Source organism: Aspergillus homomorphus, assembly GCF_003184865.1.
Source record: "Aspergillus homomorphus CBS 101889 unplaced genomic scaffold BO97scaffold_39, whole genome shotgun sequence".
NCBI classification, from domain to species: Eukaryota; Fungi; Ascomycota; class Eurotiomycetes; order Eurotiales; family Aspergillaceae; genus Aspergillus; species Aspergillus homomorphus.
In genome coordinates, this window is record NW_020291925.1 from 115,947 (window position 1) to 132,549 (window position 16,603).

At 51.0% G+C, this 16,603-nt stretch overlaps 8 protein-coding genes across 8 annotated transcripts; 2 read left to right on the forward strand and 6 right to left on the reverse strand.

Annotated features, from left to right (window-relative positions):
• Positions 1-611: 611 nt before the first annotated feature.
• On the reverse strand, positions 612-1,515 carry BO97DRAFT_170941 (uncharacterized protein). Its single transcript, XM_025690306.1, has one exon. It carries the CDS (start codon positions 1,422-1,424, stop codon positions 948-950), a length of 477 nt encoding a protein of 158 aa, XP_025548424.1. The 5' UTR covers positions 1,425-1,515; the 3' UTR covers positions 612-947.
• A 91-nt stretch (positions 1,516-1,606) lies between these two features.
• On the reverse strand, positions 1,607-3,000 carry BO97DRAFT_427542 (ICE2 family protein; the record flags this gene model as incomplete). Its single annotated transcript, XM_025697210.1, has 2 exons — positions 1,607-2,413; positions 2,479-3,000. The coding sequence occupies 2 exons, from the start codon at positions 2,998-3,000 to the stop codon at positions 1,607-1,609; spliced, it is 1,329 nt and encodes a 442-aa protein (XP_025548425.1).
• Positions 3,001-4,129: 1,129 nt separating this feature from the next.
• On the forward strand, positions 4,130-5,435 carry BO97DRAFT_407803 (MYG1 family protein). Its single transcript, XM_025695712.1, has 2 exons — positions 4,130-4,246; positions 4,311-5,435. Exons 1-2 carry the CDS (start codon positions 4,185-4,187, stop codon positions 5,326-5,328), a joined length of 1,080 nt encoding a protein of 359 aa, XP_025548426.1. The 5' UTR covers positions 4,130-4,184; the 3' UTR covers positions 5,329-5,435.
• A 485-nt stretch (positions 5,436-5,920) lies between these two features.
• On the reverse strand, positions 5,921-6,930 carry BO97DRAFT_458421 (RTA1 domain-containing protein; the record flags this gene model as incomplete). Its single annotated transcript, XM_025699230.1, has 3 exons — positions 5,921-6,364; positions 6,443-6,691; positions 6,756-6,930. 3 exons carry the CDS (start codon positions 6,928-6,930, stop codon positions 5,949-5,951), a joined length of 840 nt encoding a protein of 279 aa, XP_025548427.1. The 3' UTR covers positions 5,921-5,948.
• An 848-nt stretch (positions 6,931-7,778) lies between these two features.
• Positions 7,779-9,451, reverse strand: BO97DRAFT_458428 (Zn(II)2Cys6 transcription factor; the record flags this gene model as incomplete). The annotated part of the gene is made up of 3 exons (XM_025699231.1): positions 9,233-9,451; positions 8,550-9,164; positions 7,779-8,507 (listed from the first exon to the last, which is right to left on the reverse strand). Exons 1-3 carry the CDS (start codon positions 9,371-9,373, stop codon positions 7,779-7,781), a joined length of 1,485 nt encoding a protein of 494 aa, XP_025548428.1. The 5' UTR covers positions 9,374-9,451.
• A 1,035-nt stretch (positions 9,452-10,486) lies between these two features.
• BO97DRAFT_472514 (uncharacterized protein) lies at positions 10,487-12,354 on the reverse strand (the record flags this gene model as incomplete). Its single annotated transcript, XM_025700143.1, has 3 exons — positions 10,487-10,775; positions 11,011-11,409; positions 11,457-12,354. 3 exons carry the CDS (start codon positions 12,352-12,354, stop codon positions 10,723-10,725), a joined length of 1,350 nt encoding a protein of 449 aa, XP_025548429.1. The 3' UTR covers positions 10,487-10,722.
• Positions 12,355-13,935: 1,581 nt separating this feature from the next.
• Positions 13,936-14,838, forward strand: BO97DRAFT_416978 (RTA1 domain-containing protein; the record flags this gene model as incomplete). The annotated part of the gene is made up of 3 exons (XM_025696451.1): positions 13,936-14,134; positions 14,224-14,535; positions 14,594-14,838. The coding sequence occupies 3 exons, from the start codon at positions 13,936-13,938 to the stop codon at positions 14,836-14,838; spliced, it is 756 nt and encodes a 251-aa protein (XP_025548430.1).
• Positions 14,839-15,450: 612 nt separating this feature from the next.
• Positions 15,451-16,251, reverse strand: BO97DRAFT_427548 (RING finger protein; the record flags this gene model as incomplete). Its single annotated transcript, XM_025697211.1, has 1 exon — positions 15,451-16,251. One exon carries the CDS (start codon positions 16,249-16,251, stop codon positions 15,451-15,453), a length of 801 nt encoding a protein of 266 aa, XP_025548431.1.
• Positions 16,252-16,603: the final 352 nt, after the last annotated feature.

A 16,603-nucleotide genomic window follows, 5' to 3' on the forward strand; every position in this document is an offset into this window, starting at 1 on the left:
TTCGGAGGGATGTTATGTGGCACAGAGTGGAACCAAAGCGGCAAGCTGGGATAATCGCATGCTACAGCTTGGAGCATCCACCCGACGGGAAGATGAGCTCACAAGCGTCGGAATAGGATCCTCTCTCTCTGTCGATCCTAGCCTGCTTCAGCCGCTCCATCCCCCCCTCCAGCGTCGACGGTATGAGGTCTACAGCATGCTCGCGCAAGTTGGAGTGTTTTTATCACGAAATGACGCAATCTTTTCTTCTATCTCTTTCAGTTCGTTGTCCATATTTCCGGAAAAAACTGAGCCCGAGTATCAATATTCTTGTCTCAATTGAATTTGTCCTTACCCTACATCGGGCCGGAATTATGCGAATCCGCGCGTTTTCCAGAGTTGAGAATCAAGTTTAGTCGTCCGTGATGTTTGTTCTGTGTGTCTAGATCCTGCATCCGTGTGCAGAATTGACTGGCTAAATTGTCGTTTGGGGTCTAAACTCGGTTTTCTTACTCGAGTCATCTAAGTTGTTTTCGTTTCCAAGTCTCTGGCAGTATCACCAAATTAAATTGTACTAGCTGGCTTAACATTCTACTTTCCATGTTCGGTGTGACTATCTTACTTGATTCCTTGACGAAAAGTGGAAGTACGCTCCGTTTCCTATAAATTTCATGGGTTGCATTTCCGAATCAGACTTAAAGACGCTAAAGATGATTGATACCTGATGGTGGAAAATAGAGGAACGTCGTTACAGACACACGGAGGAAGATCAAAAAGCCTGTCACCGTAAACAACAAGTCGGGGTATAAAGTTCTCCATCTAGTGCACACAGTTGTCAAGAATTGAAGCTGAAAAGAAACGGAAAAGGGTGGGGGAGGAGTTCGGAAAGTAGCAGTACAAGGTGAAAGAAGTGGGGCATTGTTGATTGAGATAGATAAGATAAAAAAAGAAAGGCCAATGAAGGCAGCTTAGCAGGGAGCGCTAGACTGAAGAAAGATGGGTATAATAGCACGGCGATAATGGGACGGAGGATCATAAGAGATATGGGTGGGCGATTTGATAAGGGTAGAGCCGTATCGGAGGGGCAAAGCGTAGGAAACATGAGCTGTTCGGGGCGGGAGCGACCCTGATGTATTGCTGGGTGAGCCGGGCGCTGTACCGAGCCCTCCCACTGACTGGAGACATATTGGTCGGATCTTGGTCATGATGTAAATGATACGATGGTTGCGAAGTCTCCGCATTACGGACACACCATCTGTGGGAAAGCTGGGAAAGCTGGGAAAGATGACGATTATCCCCAATATCCCTAAAGGAAAGCAAGGTGAAAGGACCACCGATAGGCATACGCATTCGCTGACCCCCGCTTCGTAGCTGCTTCTGCTGGATGGTGCTCTGTCTGCCTCTAATCCTGCCACCATCCAGCTAATAAGTGGGAAGCGCTCCATGACGTTGCTGACCTGAAACTTCAGCTTGCAGAAAGGTCCCCTTGCTAGGGGAAATGCGTATAAGAACTTCTTAGGCGGCAGCCTGACCCGTGGGTGGTGCAAAGGAGCAACAGTCGGCGATCACATGTGCTCGAATAAGTGATGGAAATCAGTGTTGGTGATTGTGGTTATCCGGATAGCGTTCAGTCGGTCTTCCAATGACCCGCAAGGCCGGCGTCCAAATCGTCGTTCTCACCGAGGTAGAGCTCAACAGCGTACAAGCCCATCGTACATGCAAGGTTGATCCAGCGCCAGAGGTTTCCGCCGCCAGCGCCCTGGCTGCTCCACCACTCACCACTACCACCCATAGCTTGAGAGGTCGACGCAAAGTGCTGCATCAGAAGGCTGGTGTACACGGCAATGAGGATCGAGGGTGAAAAGTAACTAAGGAAGCCGAGGAATTGGCCGGCGGCATCGGAATCGTCTAGCGACGCTTCTTGCGACAAGGCGCGGGCCCCAGACTCGCGGACTGCGGGAATGATCCGAGTGGAGGCGTATAGAACTAGGATCCGGTAGGTGAGGGAAACCAACACGGAGGGAGTCACTGCGCCGAAGACTGCTGTGATAACATTAACCGCAGCGTGGATGATCGAAGGCAGAGTCGACAAGGCATGCATCACCGTCGTGTACGACTCCATGATAATTGGAGGCAAGGGCGGGAAGTCCCCTCCAGCCTGAGCTGGGGTGGGCGATTGTTCCAGAGGGTGAGAGGGTTTGTAGTCTGTGAAGATCTGGTAGAGGCAGAGCACAATGTAGGCGAACAGCAAAGAACTCTCGACTGGATTACCCCTGCCGCTGCCGATGCCCCAGGCGCACAAGATGACTGCGCATGTGATGGACACGCCAATCAGAGCTGCATCGACATTGGAGATTTCAGGAAACTGCAAAACGCGCCATAGGAAATAGACGGAGCTGGAGATGATGGAGGCGGACAAAACCAGGAGGCCGATCTAGCGGAGAAGGATTAGCATTTATCAGTGCATGCAGCAAGCAGCTCAAGGTGACGTGTACGTACCATCCAACTATCACTGCGCCCGCCACGGTTCACAAGCCAGCGAGTGATTTGCCCTGCAGCCTGTATGACGAGTAAACTGCAGAAGCCTTCAACCAGCTGGAAGACCGGAGTTGACCATCTCAGAAGTTTATCCCAGTTCCCAATTGTCACTGATTCCACCAACCCATCCGGTCCAAATACCCACTCCTGAATGGAGGAGTCGTGGGCCCTCTTCCCGGTAAATGTCCGCTCCACCCATGAAGCCGCGTTGTCATTATCAATCGAGAAACGGTTGAGCGACCAGATAAGCAAGATCGGGATTATCAGCCACTGCGTAGAACTGATGACGACGACCAAGGACGAGCGAACCCAGGACCGATCGGGGGTAGAGAGTCGCAGGATCGAGAACAGAAAATAGAAGATCGCGAGGGCGAGCGAATAGGCCAGACCGCATGTCTTCCCACCCACGTCAAACGCGAGAGGAATAGAAGCGACCGTGACGGTCAGGAAGATTCCCGACGAGATGGCGCGGAGAAGCCACATCGGAGACGATGAGAAGGAGAGATAGGGAATTCAGATCAAGGATGATGAAAAGGGGATAGCAGATGCGCTCTTTTTTCGAAAGACGGTCTTGAGTAGGAGCTTGGTAGACAACACGGGGATGACGGGGGACCGTTAGTAAGAATACATGAAGGCTGGTTGGTTGCGTTCCGTCCTTTGTCTGCTTGACTGGTCGCTCGTATCTGCTCGTATGTCTTCGTAGTACTCGCTGACAAGGAGAGGGGAATGGTTTCCGTCGATGTGTCTTCTGAATTTGATTTTCAATTTTTTTTTTCTTTCCTTTTCAGTGCAGCAGGATGAGCAACGATCTTATCTCCCAAGCGGGACGGAATGATGGATGGATCGAATTCACGTGGCACGTGCTGATGGACGAATGAAACTCCTGGTCGACACAATCCCAAGGAGGCGCAGGCATCCACTTACGTACTGAGGGATCGAAGCTTAACGGCTGCAATGCAATGGATCGGGCAGGAAGAGATAAAGAGAGACACAGAAAGAGGGAAAAGGGGAGAGGGGGGATGAGGGAGGGAGGACGGCGAGTGACAGGCCAACAGCACAAGCAAACGTAAGAATTGCTCGCGATTTCGCAGGTTAGCGCTTCCGACCCGGCTTCAACTGGCAGGCGGTGGCGTCCACCCGATGCAAGTAGCGGTCAGTTAGTGAAGCGATCGGCTGTATATGATCTCATCTCTGGAAAATTAAGCTGATCAAAAAGTGTCAAGAGATCCTGTGATTGCGCCAAAATGCAACTGGACGTAAACAATCCCGGCCTCAAGGTTTGAGAGGGGGAGGCTGAATCGACGTAATGCCTCTAATTGAAAGTGTAGTACTTATGTAAGATGTAAGCCTGAGGCTGGCGGACTGGAAATCAAAACAGACAGAGCGTTCTAGCCTCAGGCTACAATCACATGCACGCTGCAACCTAGCCCTAAGTAAGGTCTTAATATAGTTAGCGTAGTGAACCTGCCAAATTTGCGCCTTTCTGCTTACGGCAAAATATGCCCCGCTCCATCTGTCCAATGAAAAACTGCTGATACCAACTGGAACTAACTCGATACGACGACCTTCCAGAAGCTCTCCCGACTTAGTTCTTTCATTCCTACAACTGAACTTTTAATAATCAACCTGCCCCCTTGTGCATGTTTCGATTCCGTTCCTTATTCAAAATGGCTGAAGAAACCATCGCAAAGAAGATCAAGACCTCGTCCCCCTTGATCGGGACTCACAAGTAAGTTTTCGCATCGATCCCGCTCTCTGCAATCGCCTCGTTAACGCTGCTCCGTCCTCTCCAGCGGCCACTTCCACGCCGATGAAGCTCTCGCAGTCTACCTTCTCCGTCTCCTCCCCACCTACAGTGCCTCCCCTCTGATCCGGACGCGGGATCCGGCCCAGCTGGCAACATGCCACACGGTAGTTGACGTGGGCGGCGAATATGACCCGGCGACGAACCGCTACGACCACCACCAGCGGACATTCGCAACGACGTTCCCGGAGCACAGCACGAAGCTTTCATCCGCGGGGCTGGTATACATGCACTTCGGACGGGCGATCATCGCGCAGCGCACTTCCCTCCCACAGGACCACGAGGACGTGACGCTGCTGTACGAGAAGCTGTACAACGACTTCATCGAGGCGATCGACGCCAACGACAACGGGGTGGCGGTGTACGAGCCGGAGGCGATCGCGGCGGCGGGGCTGAAGAAGCGGTTCCGGGATGGCGGGATCACGATCGCGTCCGTGGTCGGCGACATGAACAACCCGGACCCGACCAGCCCGCCGGGCGAGCCGCAGGACGAGGACAGCCTGTTCGGCCGCGCCAGCACTTTCATCGGCAACGTCTTCACGCGCAAGCTGCACCACGCCGTCTCGTCGTGGCTGCCGGCCCGCACCACCGTCGGCACCGCCTACCGCGCCCGCCGCGATGTTCACCCCTCCGGCCGCATCATCGTGCTGCCCCAGGGCGGCGTGCCCTGGAAGGAGCACCTGTACAACTTCGAGCAGGCCGAGGGTTCCTCCGGTGAGGAGCAGACCTACTACGTGCTTTACCCCGAGAGCGCCTCCGAGGGCTCCAAGTGGCGCGTGCAGTGCGTCTCCGAGAGCGAGGGCAGCTTCGTGTCGCGCAAGCCTTTGCCTGAGGCGTGGCGCGGGGTCCGCGACGCCGACCTCGACGGCGTCATGGCTGCTGAGGCTGATAAGGCCGGCCAGCCTCGCATCCCTGAGGGCGCTGTCTTCGTTCACGCCAGCGGCTTCATCGGTGGTCACCAGACCAAGGAGGGTGCTTTGGCCATGGCGATCCGTGGTCTGGAGTAATAGACTGGTTGACGATGGGATGGGTCCTGTCCAGGTAATGACTGGTAGCTGAAGTAAGACTTGCATAACATGTTGATCTAATGACGTTTGATCCGGGTATTGATGAGGCATATAAAAGGCATCCTTTGTTCACGATTATTGCTCTTCGTAAAACGTAGGATGGGTGCCTAGCCCCCAGCATACAGGACATCATAGTGCCCAGAGACGTAGTGGCTAACATGTCCGTGAGGATTGTCAATTCTTCGAAGCTACCTTCACGGATAAAATCGTAACCATAACAATTTCGTTGTGTTGCAGGAAGCCGAGCCGGAGCAAGTTCAAGAACGGTGCAGAATATCCCTCTTCGTACACCAGTGTCGCACTTCAAAACGATATCCAAGGCGCGGTAAACGCTTACTTCAATCCCTTACAAGGGGAAGAATTTGAAATCCGAGGATATCAAATCACCCTTGCAGCCCTCTCACAGTCCTAGCCCCAACTGAACGCCTCACTTGAACCGCACGCATAAACCGCGTTCTCTATCTAACAATCCAGCTATAATCTGAACTGCTATAACCCGAACCACATCCCCTACTCCAAGCCACTTCTCCACCTTCCAACATCCTCTCAAAACATGACCATTACTTCAACGCCACGAACTCATCCCCCGCAACCAAACCACCACGAAACCCTTCAACAATCCCACCCGGATGCACGACATTAAAAACAAGCATAGTCCCCAACATCAACACCGCATCAAATAGATACAGAAACACCTCATGTTGAAGCAAAACCCCATCATTCCCCTGGAGATACTCGGCCAACCTAAAGATAGAGCGCACCATAATCAAGAAGCTAGTCGCGTAGAGCACGTGTAGGTATTTACGCCAAGGGATATCATGCCCATACGCTCGCGATCGGTTGATGTTCCAGTAGAAGTGGGAGGCGATCACTTTGAACACGCCGAAGAAGAGGATTTGGATGATGAGGCCGAAGACGATGATGTGTTCGCCTGTTCGGTAGGTGGTCATGTTGCCTGAGCTTTGGATGCCGCCGCCTATCATAGAGGTAAATGTGAGTGGGCGGGTGGAGTGTGGTGAGGATTGAGGGTGGAGGATTGAGGATGGAAACATACCGGCGCCCTGGAGAAGGAAAGAGAGGACGTCACCCGTTACGAAGATCTTGGTGAGCCATTTCTTCTTCAGGAGGGCGTAGGATTCGGCCTTCATGATCAGAATGATGCGGCCGAGGAGCATGTAAATTGAGGCAGCGAGGAGGGCCGGCGCGAGCAGCAGGAACAGGGTTTGCACGATGTAGGGCCCTAGCGTCCAGTTGGGGCTTTGCTGACTGGATGCGGCGCGTCCTATGTACCCGATTGTCTCAACTGGGGCGGGATACATTAGCTTCGGTGTGTGCTCTCTTGGGTTAATGGGTGGTGTGCCACTGACAGATACCCCCGAGGATGAACGGGATCATGAACCAGGTGCGCGTGCGGGTCATTTGGAAGGCATGATAGCCTGTGGTGGCCGTAAATAGCAGGATGAAAAGAACGGCGGCGCCCATGCTCGGGTCATAGCGGTAGAAGGCAAAGTTAACGGCACTAAATTCGGTTGCGTCCGACATATCTAGTGGGGTAAGGAATTTCAATTGAAGATATCATCAAGGAAGCGTAGGAAACTGAATAAAAGGATGGCTATGCCTCGAGCGGCGTGGATAAAGTGTTTGCCTACAAGCAACATAGATCCACAATCCGGTCAATATGGAGGCTTTATATGCCGGGGTGAAGGGAGGATTTGACCGTTATGTACTAAATATAGAGGAAAGCGATGTATCGTTATCCTGTCCCAAGTCGAAAGACCCTGTCTGCGTTTAGACCTTTAGACCGGCCAGCCAGTGACCCCGTCGTATTGAGGCCAACACGATCCATACGAAAACGAGCCCATTGATGCAGGGGCAGTGGGCCGATCGAGGGTCTAACTAGACTGGTTCTTCATACACTGACAGGATTATGGCTTTCACGGCGGTATGTCCAAGTAAGCTGGAAAGTGCGTACACTCAGGCTTCCTAGCCGGGTCATCCATATAGTTCCGCCGGACCCCGAGATGGTTTTTCGTACGCTGACGGAGAAGCCTAACACTGACTAGCCAGAAATATCTCCACAGCTCATAAAAAATTCCTGCTTTAAAGAGCCAGTGATCCAGCGTGAAGCGGCTCGAATGTTCACAAGTCATCAACATATCACTAGTGATACCAGCAACAGTCTCTGAGAGGTGGCTACCTTTCGACTCGATGTTGTTGTTACGCCGATGGAATCTCCATGGTCTATAAACTACGACAGGGACTCGACCAATGAGAAGGTTCAACGCCGCTGACACACTTGGCGTGATGTTTGTACTCAGCTGCATCTGGCAGAGAAACATCCGAGTTGCTGGGCGGCTCAGACCGTCTGTCAAGGCGCTAAACTTCACGGCTCATAAGCTCACGACTTGAACGGGCCATTGCATGAGTCGAACCGACTCAACGTCACCTGTTGCGCGTATGAGGTCATTGATCTTAAGGATCTCGCCCTCAAAGGACTGATGCATATACCAGGTGTCAAGCAAGGTATTAGCAACATAGAAATGGGCGATGATCACCAAAGAACACCGCCAAAGAGAGCTTAATGGATCCGTTGTTTCCAGCACGGTGAGGAAGTCGCTAGAAATCTTTATGGGCCAGGATAGTATTGCCGCCTCTTCTAAATTGGCCTGGATATCGGCATCTTCCGGGTCGCCTTGCTCGCTGATCGAACAATGAAAGGCTGCAAAAATGCGTTCATACGTGTCTTCCAAGGTCCCAATAGTCCTTGATAACATATCCAAAACGTCATCCGACGTCGTCGAAGAGGAAGCTGAATGTGGGGAGTCGAGGCTATCAACACTGTTAACGTTTGTAAACCCGGATAATGTCCTGGTGGCCTTCAGACTGGCTATTGCATCGTTTGCGCCTTGCGCAAATGCCAATATACGAGGCGAACAGCTTCCGAGTCGTGACAAGTTTGGGACGCAAGGTAGGACTTTCCAAAATTCATCATCCGGAAAGAGCATCATGGGCCGGAGCCGACTCGCTTTCAAGACAACCCACTGGCCGCCCATCACCGTCGGTATCCCCCGGACGAGGTGCAGCCAGCTGAGCTGAGGCGAAAGGCTTAGTAGTAGCTCCTGACCAGAATTATCGCCAACAAGAGCCGTATTAGAGCCTACGGTCATTGTTGGTGGTGGGTTTAGTTCGGGAATCTGCAGAGACGCGTAGGCGAAAGCAATCAGAAGCATAGAGCCCGCAAAGATCGCTTCAGCATTGGATTCGGAGATCTGAGACACTTCATCTCGGAAGCTCTGTAGTCCGCGCTGATAGTGTTCCAGGACCACTCTCAGTTCCACACTTTCTGACTGTCGCGGTGCTGGTTTGTTGCTACGCTTCGTTTGTTGAGTTATCATCATATGAATACCGCCCACTGAGAGAAGCAGGTGCATGACGAATCTATTCTCCCCGGCTATTATGGGCAGAATGCGCTGCCAGATAAGAGTTCGTTTCGGATGCGGGGTCATCTGCGAGCCTGTGTACATGTGGTAGAATTGGACCAAGCGGAGGTTGTCCATGGCCAAGAAGTCCTCTGGTGACGGCGCTGGAAAGCCGGCAGACAGCGCCAAATTGATGTCCAGCGGATTGCGCTCAGTTGAGCGACTGCATTCAGTTCGTGCTCTATGTCTTTTTGCGGGGGATTGGGCGGTTCTCGTCGAGATGGTTGGCTCGTCAGGATAGGAGCATGTCTCCTCTCGGAAGGAGCAGGCACCGCAGACTGGCTGCACTTCATCACACTGTTACGTTTAGACAATCGATACGGGACAAAGAATAGACAGGGAGAGACCGAGGAAGGTGTACATACTTTGACCCTGCGTAGTTTGCAGGAGAAGCATCCGCGACGAGACTTGGTGTGGCGCGCGCGGTGTCGCTTTCGCGTAGGTTGTCTGTCACCCGCTGCGACGTTGCCGAACGATGTGATCTCCCCCGTGAAGTGGCCCAGCATGAATCCTTACTTGCGCAGAGCAGAAATCAGGCTGTAAGATTAAGGAGCCGGACATGAGTGGCGCCGGTCAAGACGCTGGAGCTGAAGTCAAAGCGGGAGATGGGAAAAGGAAACGGAGAGAGCTTGGAGCTGATTGTTCTGGAGCGGGAAACAACACAACACAAATCTTTTCCGTCTAATGCTTCTTCTGGGGTTTTCGTCCCCACTGCCCGTCCAATGAAGCTCTACCTACTTTTGCTAATTCAAACTCACATGAAGCTGATGGCAATCAATCTCGAGGTGACTTGAAGTTCAGGTCAACACCGTCGACTATGACCTCATGGAGGTGCAATTGCTGCCTGCTTAGTCAAGCCATCCATTTGTTGTGAGCATAACTCAATGTACTCTTCTCCCATGGAACAGTTTGCAGCTTGCAGAATTTGACTCTTGCCCAGTGCAACAAATTGGTAAACAGGCGCAGCCAAGATCGATGTCGATCCAGCCCACAGGCAAGAATTACACGAATTTGTTTCAGGGTTCCTGAGACTATACGAACACGAGACATGTGCACGATCTTCCCGCAGAGGATTTATACGCACCAGGATAGTCCCGCCTATACTGATACGTATACGGGTGGGTCTGCAGGTGGAGAGTCATTTTCCGGAAGAAGGAAAGGTGTATAGAACATGAGATATGGTAAGAAGATTAATTTTATCAAGGAAGTTAAGGAGCCTAAGCTTTATTTATAAAACTATTCTACAGGAGATAATAAAACTAGTGATATAATTATATACAGAAAAAAAGATATATAATAATAAGAGATTTAAAATTCATAATATTATTATTATATAAAAGTAAGATATAGAAATAGATTATTATAATAAAGACTATTAACGTGTGTGTGATATTGTGAGAACGATACTGTGAGACAGGAGCAATTATGAGAGAAGTAGGTGTGAGAGAGAGGAAGGAAATGAAGTTGAAGATGGCCCCCACTCATTTTCAATAAGCGCTAAGCTTCGATTCAGCCGCTGTCTGGGCCCCCCTTTGCCGCCGCCGCTACAAAGCCCTAACTGCCCTACTAAATCTGCCAGGACCCTGGAATTCTTGCACATATAGTAATCGGCTTGTAATCTCCTGTCTACAAGTCTCTAGATATTGCTCCTTTCCTTAATCATCTCAATTGAGAGGTGGGAAAGTGGGCTACTGATAAAGGATAAACAGCTTTCTCTTTTGTAAGTTGCATCCTTTACTCAGGTGACCTATGAGTAGCAACTACTCAATACGTACAATGGTTCCTATATAGATCAAACACCAAACAGCGTATTCCAGCAATCACTAATCCCTCAACTTGATATCACACGGGAAGTTCAAATACCCCAGACACTCCAACTCCCGATCCAGCTCTTCGTCTCCTTCGGATCTATGTACTTTTCTCAGCAGTGTCTGCTTATGTCCGCGTTTCACATCCTCCGGGGCGCAGACGTTCAGCAGCACGCTCCCGGCGTACGGTTGATTACCCGGCAGACCATAACCCGACGTCTGAATTCCATTAGCAGGGGTAACCACCTCGCTCAAGCTGGTGTTAAAGAGCCTCGACATTTCGACAAAGGTGGTCTCTTCCCACCCGCGACCTTCCCCGGTGGCCTTGAACCCACCGTAACGCTCCGCCCGCTGGCGCAGGTCGTCCGTGTAGAAGTTCCCCGGTCGCTGCTGCGCTTCGCACCAGAGGGCTTTTGTGGGCTCGAATTCCAGCTCACGGTAGACCTGGCGGTAGTTGGCGACGATGCATGCGCGGGCCACCGCTATGGTCATCCGGGGCTCTCGACGAGCTAGTTCCCGGTACGTCTCCGGAGAGGCGAGGTTGGGGTACCAGATGCAGAAGGGGAGGTTCCTTGCTTCGTCGGGACTTTCTCGTCGCGAAACTCGGGACAGATCATTGCTCATGATGAACCGGGCGGTAATAGCCCGCTGGATTTGGGATTCCCGTTGTGGGTGAGAAAGTGGGGACTGGAGAGACCACCATTTAGCAAAAGGTTGCTGTGGTAGATGCCATGCTGGACACAGTCGAGTTCTTTCTCGATCATAATGCGGCCGTTGTCACGGCGGAGACGATCATACCGGTCGACGTCGCCGGTCCAGGCGGCCATTAGGATGAGGAGGTCCTTGTTGATAATAGTGTACGGGAGATCAAAGGGAAGAGGAGTGTAGAGATAGGGGGCTACATCCTCTTCCGATGAGTCTGGTGCCTCGAAGGAGAATTCATCGAGGTTCATGTCTTCTGTGATATTCCAGTAATTGACTCGATATCTGGGAGTCCTGGAGTCTTCATCATCATCGTCGTCGTCGAAGATATCGTCGTATGGCCCTCGCGGTGCCTGTGAAAACATCTGTTTCCGCTCGAGGGAGGATCGAACAGCCGTGTCGTTGTTCAGACCATAGCGACGATCACAGAGTTGCGGGTTATGCAGATTGACGGTGCGGGTATAGTCATTCATGACATTATATAGCACAGGACTCGCCATGATCATGTTAAAGATCGCAGTGCTGTTGTTATCGCGCGCTTCCTCTGCAATATGGATCTCCGGCAATAGGTTCAGCTCCCGATATAGCTCGGTGTATCCTGCCACGGCACACGCTCGGCCAACATGATATCTCAGATGCGGGTAGCGGGTCACCAGTTGCTGGTAGGTCTCTTCGCTCGCCGTGTCCGGATGCCAGATGCAGTATGGAGTATCCCATTCATTTTTTAAATCGGGAATCTCGTTGCTCATAATTGCTCGGGCGTTCACAGCCCGACTGAAGAGGCCGGTGCGGTCATATTTGCAGCGCAGCTCAGTGGCAAACCCCGGGTGGTAGCGGATTCCGCGTACTAGACAGAGTTGAATGGTGGGGTGACCGACCGCCGGGGGAATGCTTTGACCGCGAATAGCAGCGAGAGCATTGTCCCGACTGTAGTGACTTGTCTTTCGGAAAGCCTTTTTCAGAGCCAGGTGGTCCATGCTGGTGATGGTAAGCACACTAAGGAGCGGACGAGAGTCTCGGGAGAGAAACAGTATTTGATTGGGAGTGGCACTTAAGCTCAAATCGATACAAAAGTAAACAAAAGAAAAAGGGGCCAAAGGGAAAGAAACTCGAGCAACTCGGTGGAAGACAGAGATTAAAATAGTGGCAGCCTGGTAGGGGCCTCCCACACAAAGTTGACTTGAAATAACTTATATGCGCTTTATCGGGTTTCTCCTACTGGTGTTGAGCCCAGGGCGGGGCAGCGCAGCTGCTAATCTTAGGAAGAAGAAAAGGGTTCAATGGTTTGACGATTTTATGACCCTGAGCCTTCGGATAAGACAGAGTCCTTAAATTGAACGATATGGGCTGGACCAAGCATTGTTAGACGAGGCGAGGCAAAGCTTGTGTGTGTATCTATCTGCCTTTCCATACAATTAGTGTGTATACGAAGAAGCAGAAGTGGGGCAAATAGAAATATACTCCATTTTTCGCCAGGCAACAACAGAATGGCCTAGATAACAAGGTAAGGAAGAAAACACACAGCAAATTCGGTTGCTCCGAAATTCTCAATTATCCAATACCTTGGTGGTCAATATACACTCAACCCCTGTCTAAGCATATTTCCAAAGACATTTTATTTCCCCCTGCTGAACGGCCTGTGGCGTCAATACAGCCCAAAATAGTATAGAAAATCGTAGGTAAGTTGTGATTTTCCCCGGCATTACAAGGGCCTCAACTTTGCCGACACGACTGATTGGGCGATTTATCTGCAGTCGTTCGTCGATGAGGCGCCTGTGCCAGATCTGCCGAGTTGCAATGCCACCTTTAACACGATTGACAAATTGTCGAACGTTGACGATGTCCCCCTCTACTGTGAGAATCAGTAAATCGCAAACATTTTGAGACAAAACCTTACTACCTCATTGCAAGACTATACCAACTTGCTCGCGGATGGTTACGACAAAAAGTTCACCGTCTATAGCGACTACATCCACGAGCTCATTCCGGAGGATTGCTAACTACATGACCGCAAATGCCTCGCTCTACTGCACCTGCGCCGAGGAGATGTACCGGACCTGCTGCGCGCATTGTAGCTCGCGGATCTGCATCGAGACCTGCGACCACTCCGATGGGTGCAAGACAGGGTATCAGAACGTCACGACCAAGGCCTTCTTTCATTGTTGAGAAGGATAAAAATTCCAGATATAAAAACAAATAATATAATTAACTAGAAATAGCAGAGTATAATATCTGGGGTAAACTAGAAAGATATTATTATTATTATATTTTTTAGAGAAAGAAAAGGTATATAGAATATAAAATACGATAAGAAAGAATTAACTTTAATAAGAAAATTAAAAGGTCTGAGTTATATTTATATAGCTGCTCTATAGAAGACAGTAAAGCCAAAGGCGTAAGTACATACAGAAAGGGAAGACACATGACACGGAGCCCTATCTGACCCCGAAATATAGAGAGGACTACAGGAATCTATAGACCGTCTGCCGGAAACAGAAGGAGATTCATGAACATGCCCACTTCATCCTTTCAACCCCCATAGTGTTCCACTGTCCATAATGTCTATTTGGTCACGGCAAACAACAAATGTCGAAACCGACTATAAAACCGCCATCTGGGCGTTCTATCGGTACTATCCATCCAAGGCCGCTGCCGTGATTTTCACCGTCTTATTCGCGATCGCGACCTTCCTCCATCTCTACCAACTGATCAGACGCCGCACTTGGTTCTTCATCCCTTTTGTGATAGGCGGCTTCTGTAAGTAGCTCCCACATTCGCACTTAGGCCTACCTCATGGCTGTCTTTTCCCGAGAAGCTTCTAATTCCCTGCCCAGTCGAATGAATAGGCTATATCGGCCGCATCCTCTCGAGCGAAGAGAGCCCCAACTGGTCACTGGGCCCCTACATTCAGCAGACGTTGCTACTCCTCCTCGTACCCGCTCTATCCGCAGCTTCTATCTACATGATGCCCGGCCGTATCCCCCTCCTCCTGGACGCCGAACCTCTCTCACTACTCAAGCGAAAATGGCTCACGAAATTCTTCGTCACGGGGGACATCCTGTCTTTCACCGTCCAAGCGGCCGGCGGCGCGCTGGCTGCCGTGCATAACGGCGAGAAGATCGTCATCGCAGGCCTTGTCGTTCAAATCCTGTTTTTCGGTTTTTTTTATCATTACCTGTGCTGTCTTTCACCGGCACATCAACAGACTCCCCCCAGAGCGATCGCAATCCCTGGATGGGTGGCAGCATCACTTGCGGGTGCTCTATGCGGCCAATGGCCTGATCATGATGCGGTCGGTGCTCCGCCTGATCGAGTATGCCATGGGCAAGAATGGATATCTGCTCCGGCACGAGGCGTTTCTGTACGTGTTTGATGCGCTGTTGATGCTGGTAGTGATGGTGCTCTTTAATATTGTGCATCCGAGCAGCCTCTTGTCCGGTGATGGGGAGAAGACGGATTGAGGGTGCTGGGTGATTCTCAATGGGAAATTTATGTAGGCGGGGAAAGTCCTGTACATATGGCGTTCTGTGGGCTATATGATATTATTCTGGCGCTTGGATATACATTTCCCTTGGTTATAATGTGCATCTCGCTTATCATATAATGTTGGTTTGTTCTATTATGCGGTGGGTTAGTCAGTCGTTCTTCTGAATCCATGTTGCTATAGAATCTAGTGTACCGTGGACGGCCATAACCGGTCATTGATCGATACGAATACGGGTGGATCCTGCGGCCCACTCTCATCTGCTGTTCCTAGATTCTACAAGGTGGAGAGGGGGGTGCACAGCCCTAACCTCTACATTTTTAGCTGGGTAAATCAACATTTTTGAAGTGACGGTCCAAGTTTCATGCCTCATAATGGCTTATAATCAGATATATATTAAACACTGTGAGCTACCGATTTTCAACTTCTGGGGAAGAAAGCAAAGGGCAAATCAGCAATTTGAACTTGGTGCACCTACAAAGTATTGAGTGTTCTGGGAGATAAGGTCTCGGACTCCTACCCATATCCACAAAAGAAGACTCAAACTAGTCAGCAACGGCCGCTACGCGACAGCTACTTCGGAGACAAGTTACCTTTCCCAAGGATCCATTTGGATCCTTGGATTCGGTACGATATGCGGCCAGAGCGCACGGCAATAAGGGCACTCGGGCATCTTATACAGGAGGTCCAATTCATCATGCCACTTCATGATACAAGTGGCATGAAATGTGTGTCCGCACTCGGTCTTACACCAAGTGATGTTCCTTCCCTTAGCGAGCTTACCAAAGCAGATACAGCACTCCGTCTCCCCCTTGCGGCGGGGAAGCGGCTTCTTCTCCACGCGGAGCGTTTCCACCGCGGTGGCGCCCAAAGTATCCCGGATCATGGCTTCCATGGCCTTTTGGGCGACTTCGCCGGTTACCGCGGATAGCAACTCAATAATGTCCTTGGCGCGGGCCCAATCGTACGGGTGGTTCTGACCACTGGGAGGATCAACCTGTTTCATGATGGCTTTGCTACGCACTTGCAGGAGGCTATTCCTGACCCAGGCCCACGTGAGACACAGGTTCTCGAGTTGTTGGACGATGTACGGATCCTCGAAGCTCGGCCAGGTGTCCTTCAGCTCGAGCACGCGTTTGATGGCAAGATGACTGCTTTGCATGAATCGCAGCACGTTATTGTCATCCACCTCGAACATCCGGTGATCAACGCGTTCGATCTTCCGCTCTCGCATGAAGATCGAGAACGCGTGATTCAGGTCTTCAGACAATTGCTCGAGGTCGAGCTGGAACCCATCGGCAATGATCGGGTTCCCTGAGCGTTCAGTTTGGGCATCCACCGTTTCCCCTGGGAGTTCAACCAGAACCCCGTCTCGATTCCGTACAGACATTTCTAGGCCTTGTAGGGATAGTCGTTTCGCTATCGATTAAGGGTATGTGATGATATGCTTGGTGAACGGATGTGCACGATGCTGCTAACTGGTGGAGATGGGCAAGATCGGCCTTTTTATCTTCATACTCGGACGAGCATCACCCAGTGATTGATCAATGCGGCCGAGAAACATCTTTGTTTTGATCGTGAGATTTTCTGCCTAATATTCGACTCGACCCTTCAATGGCTTTATTGATGACCTCTTAGTTGTGGGCGAACGGTCTCTGGACAAAGCAAGGACGTGCAGTGAGTAGCTTCTTTACTTTCCCTCTTTGTCTTCGGCCCGAAGCGTCGAAGAAACAAGGCCTCTC

Coding starts and splice junctions, on each gene's coding strand:
- BO97DRAFT_170941 (XM_025690306.1), bottom strand. CDS start 1,424: ATGGAGCGCTTCCCACTTATTAGCTGGATGGTGGCAGGATTAGAGGCA.
- BO97DRAFT_407803 (XM_025695712.1), top strand. CDS start 4,185: ATGGCTGAAGAAACCATCGCAAAGAAGATCAAGACCTCGTCCCCCTTG. Junction 4,247..4,310: donor CCCTTGATCGGGACTCACAA/GTAAGTTTTCGC, acceptor CGTCCTCTCCAG/CGGCCACTTCCACGCCGATG.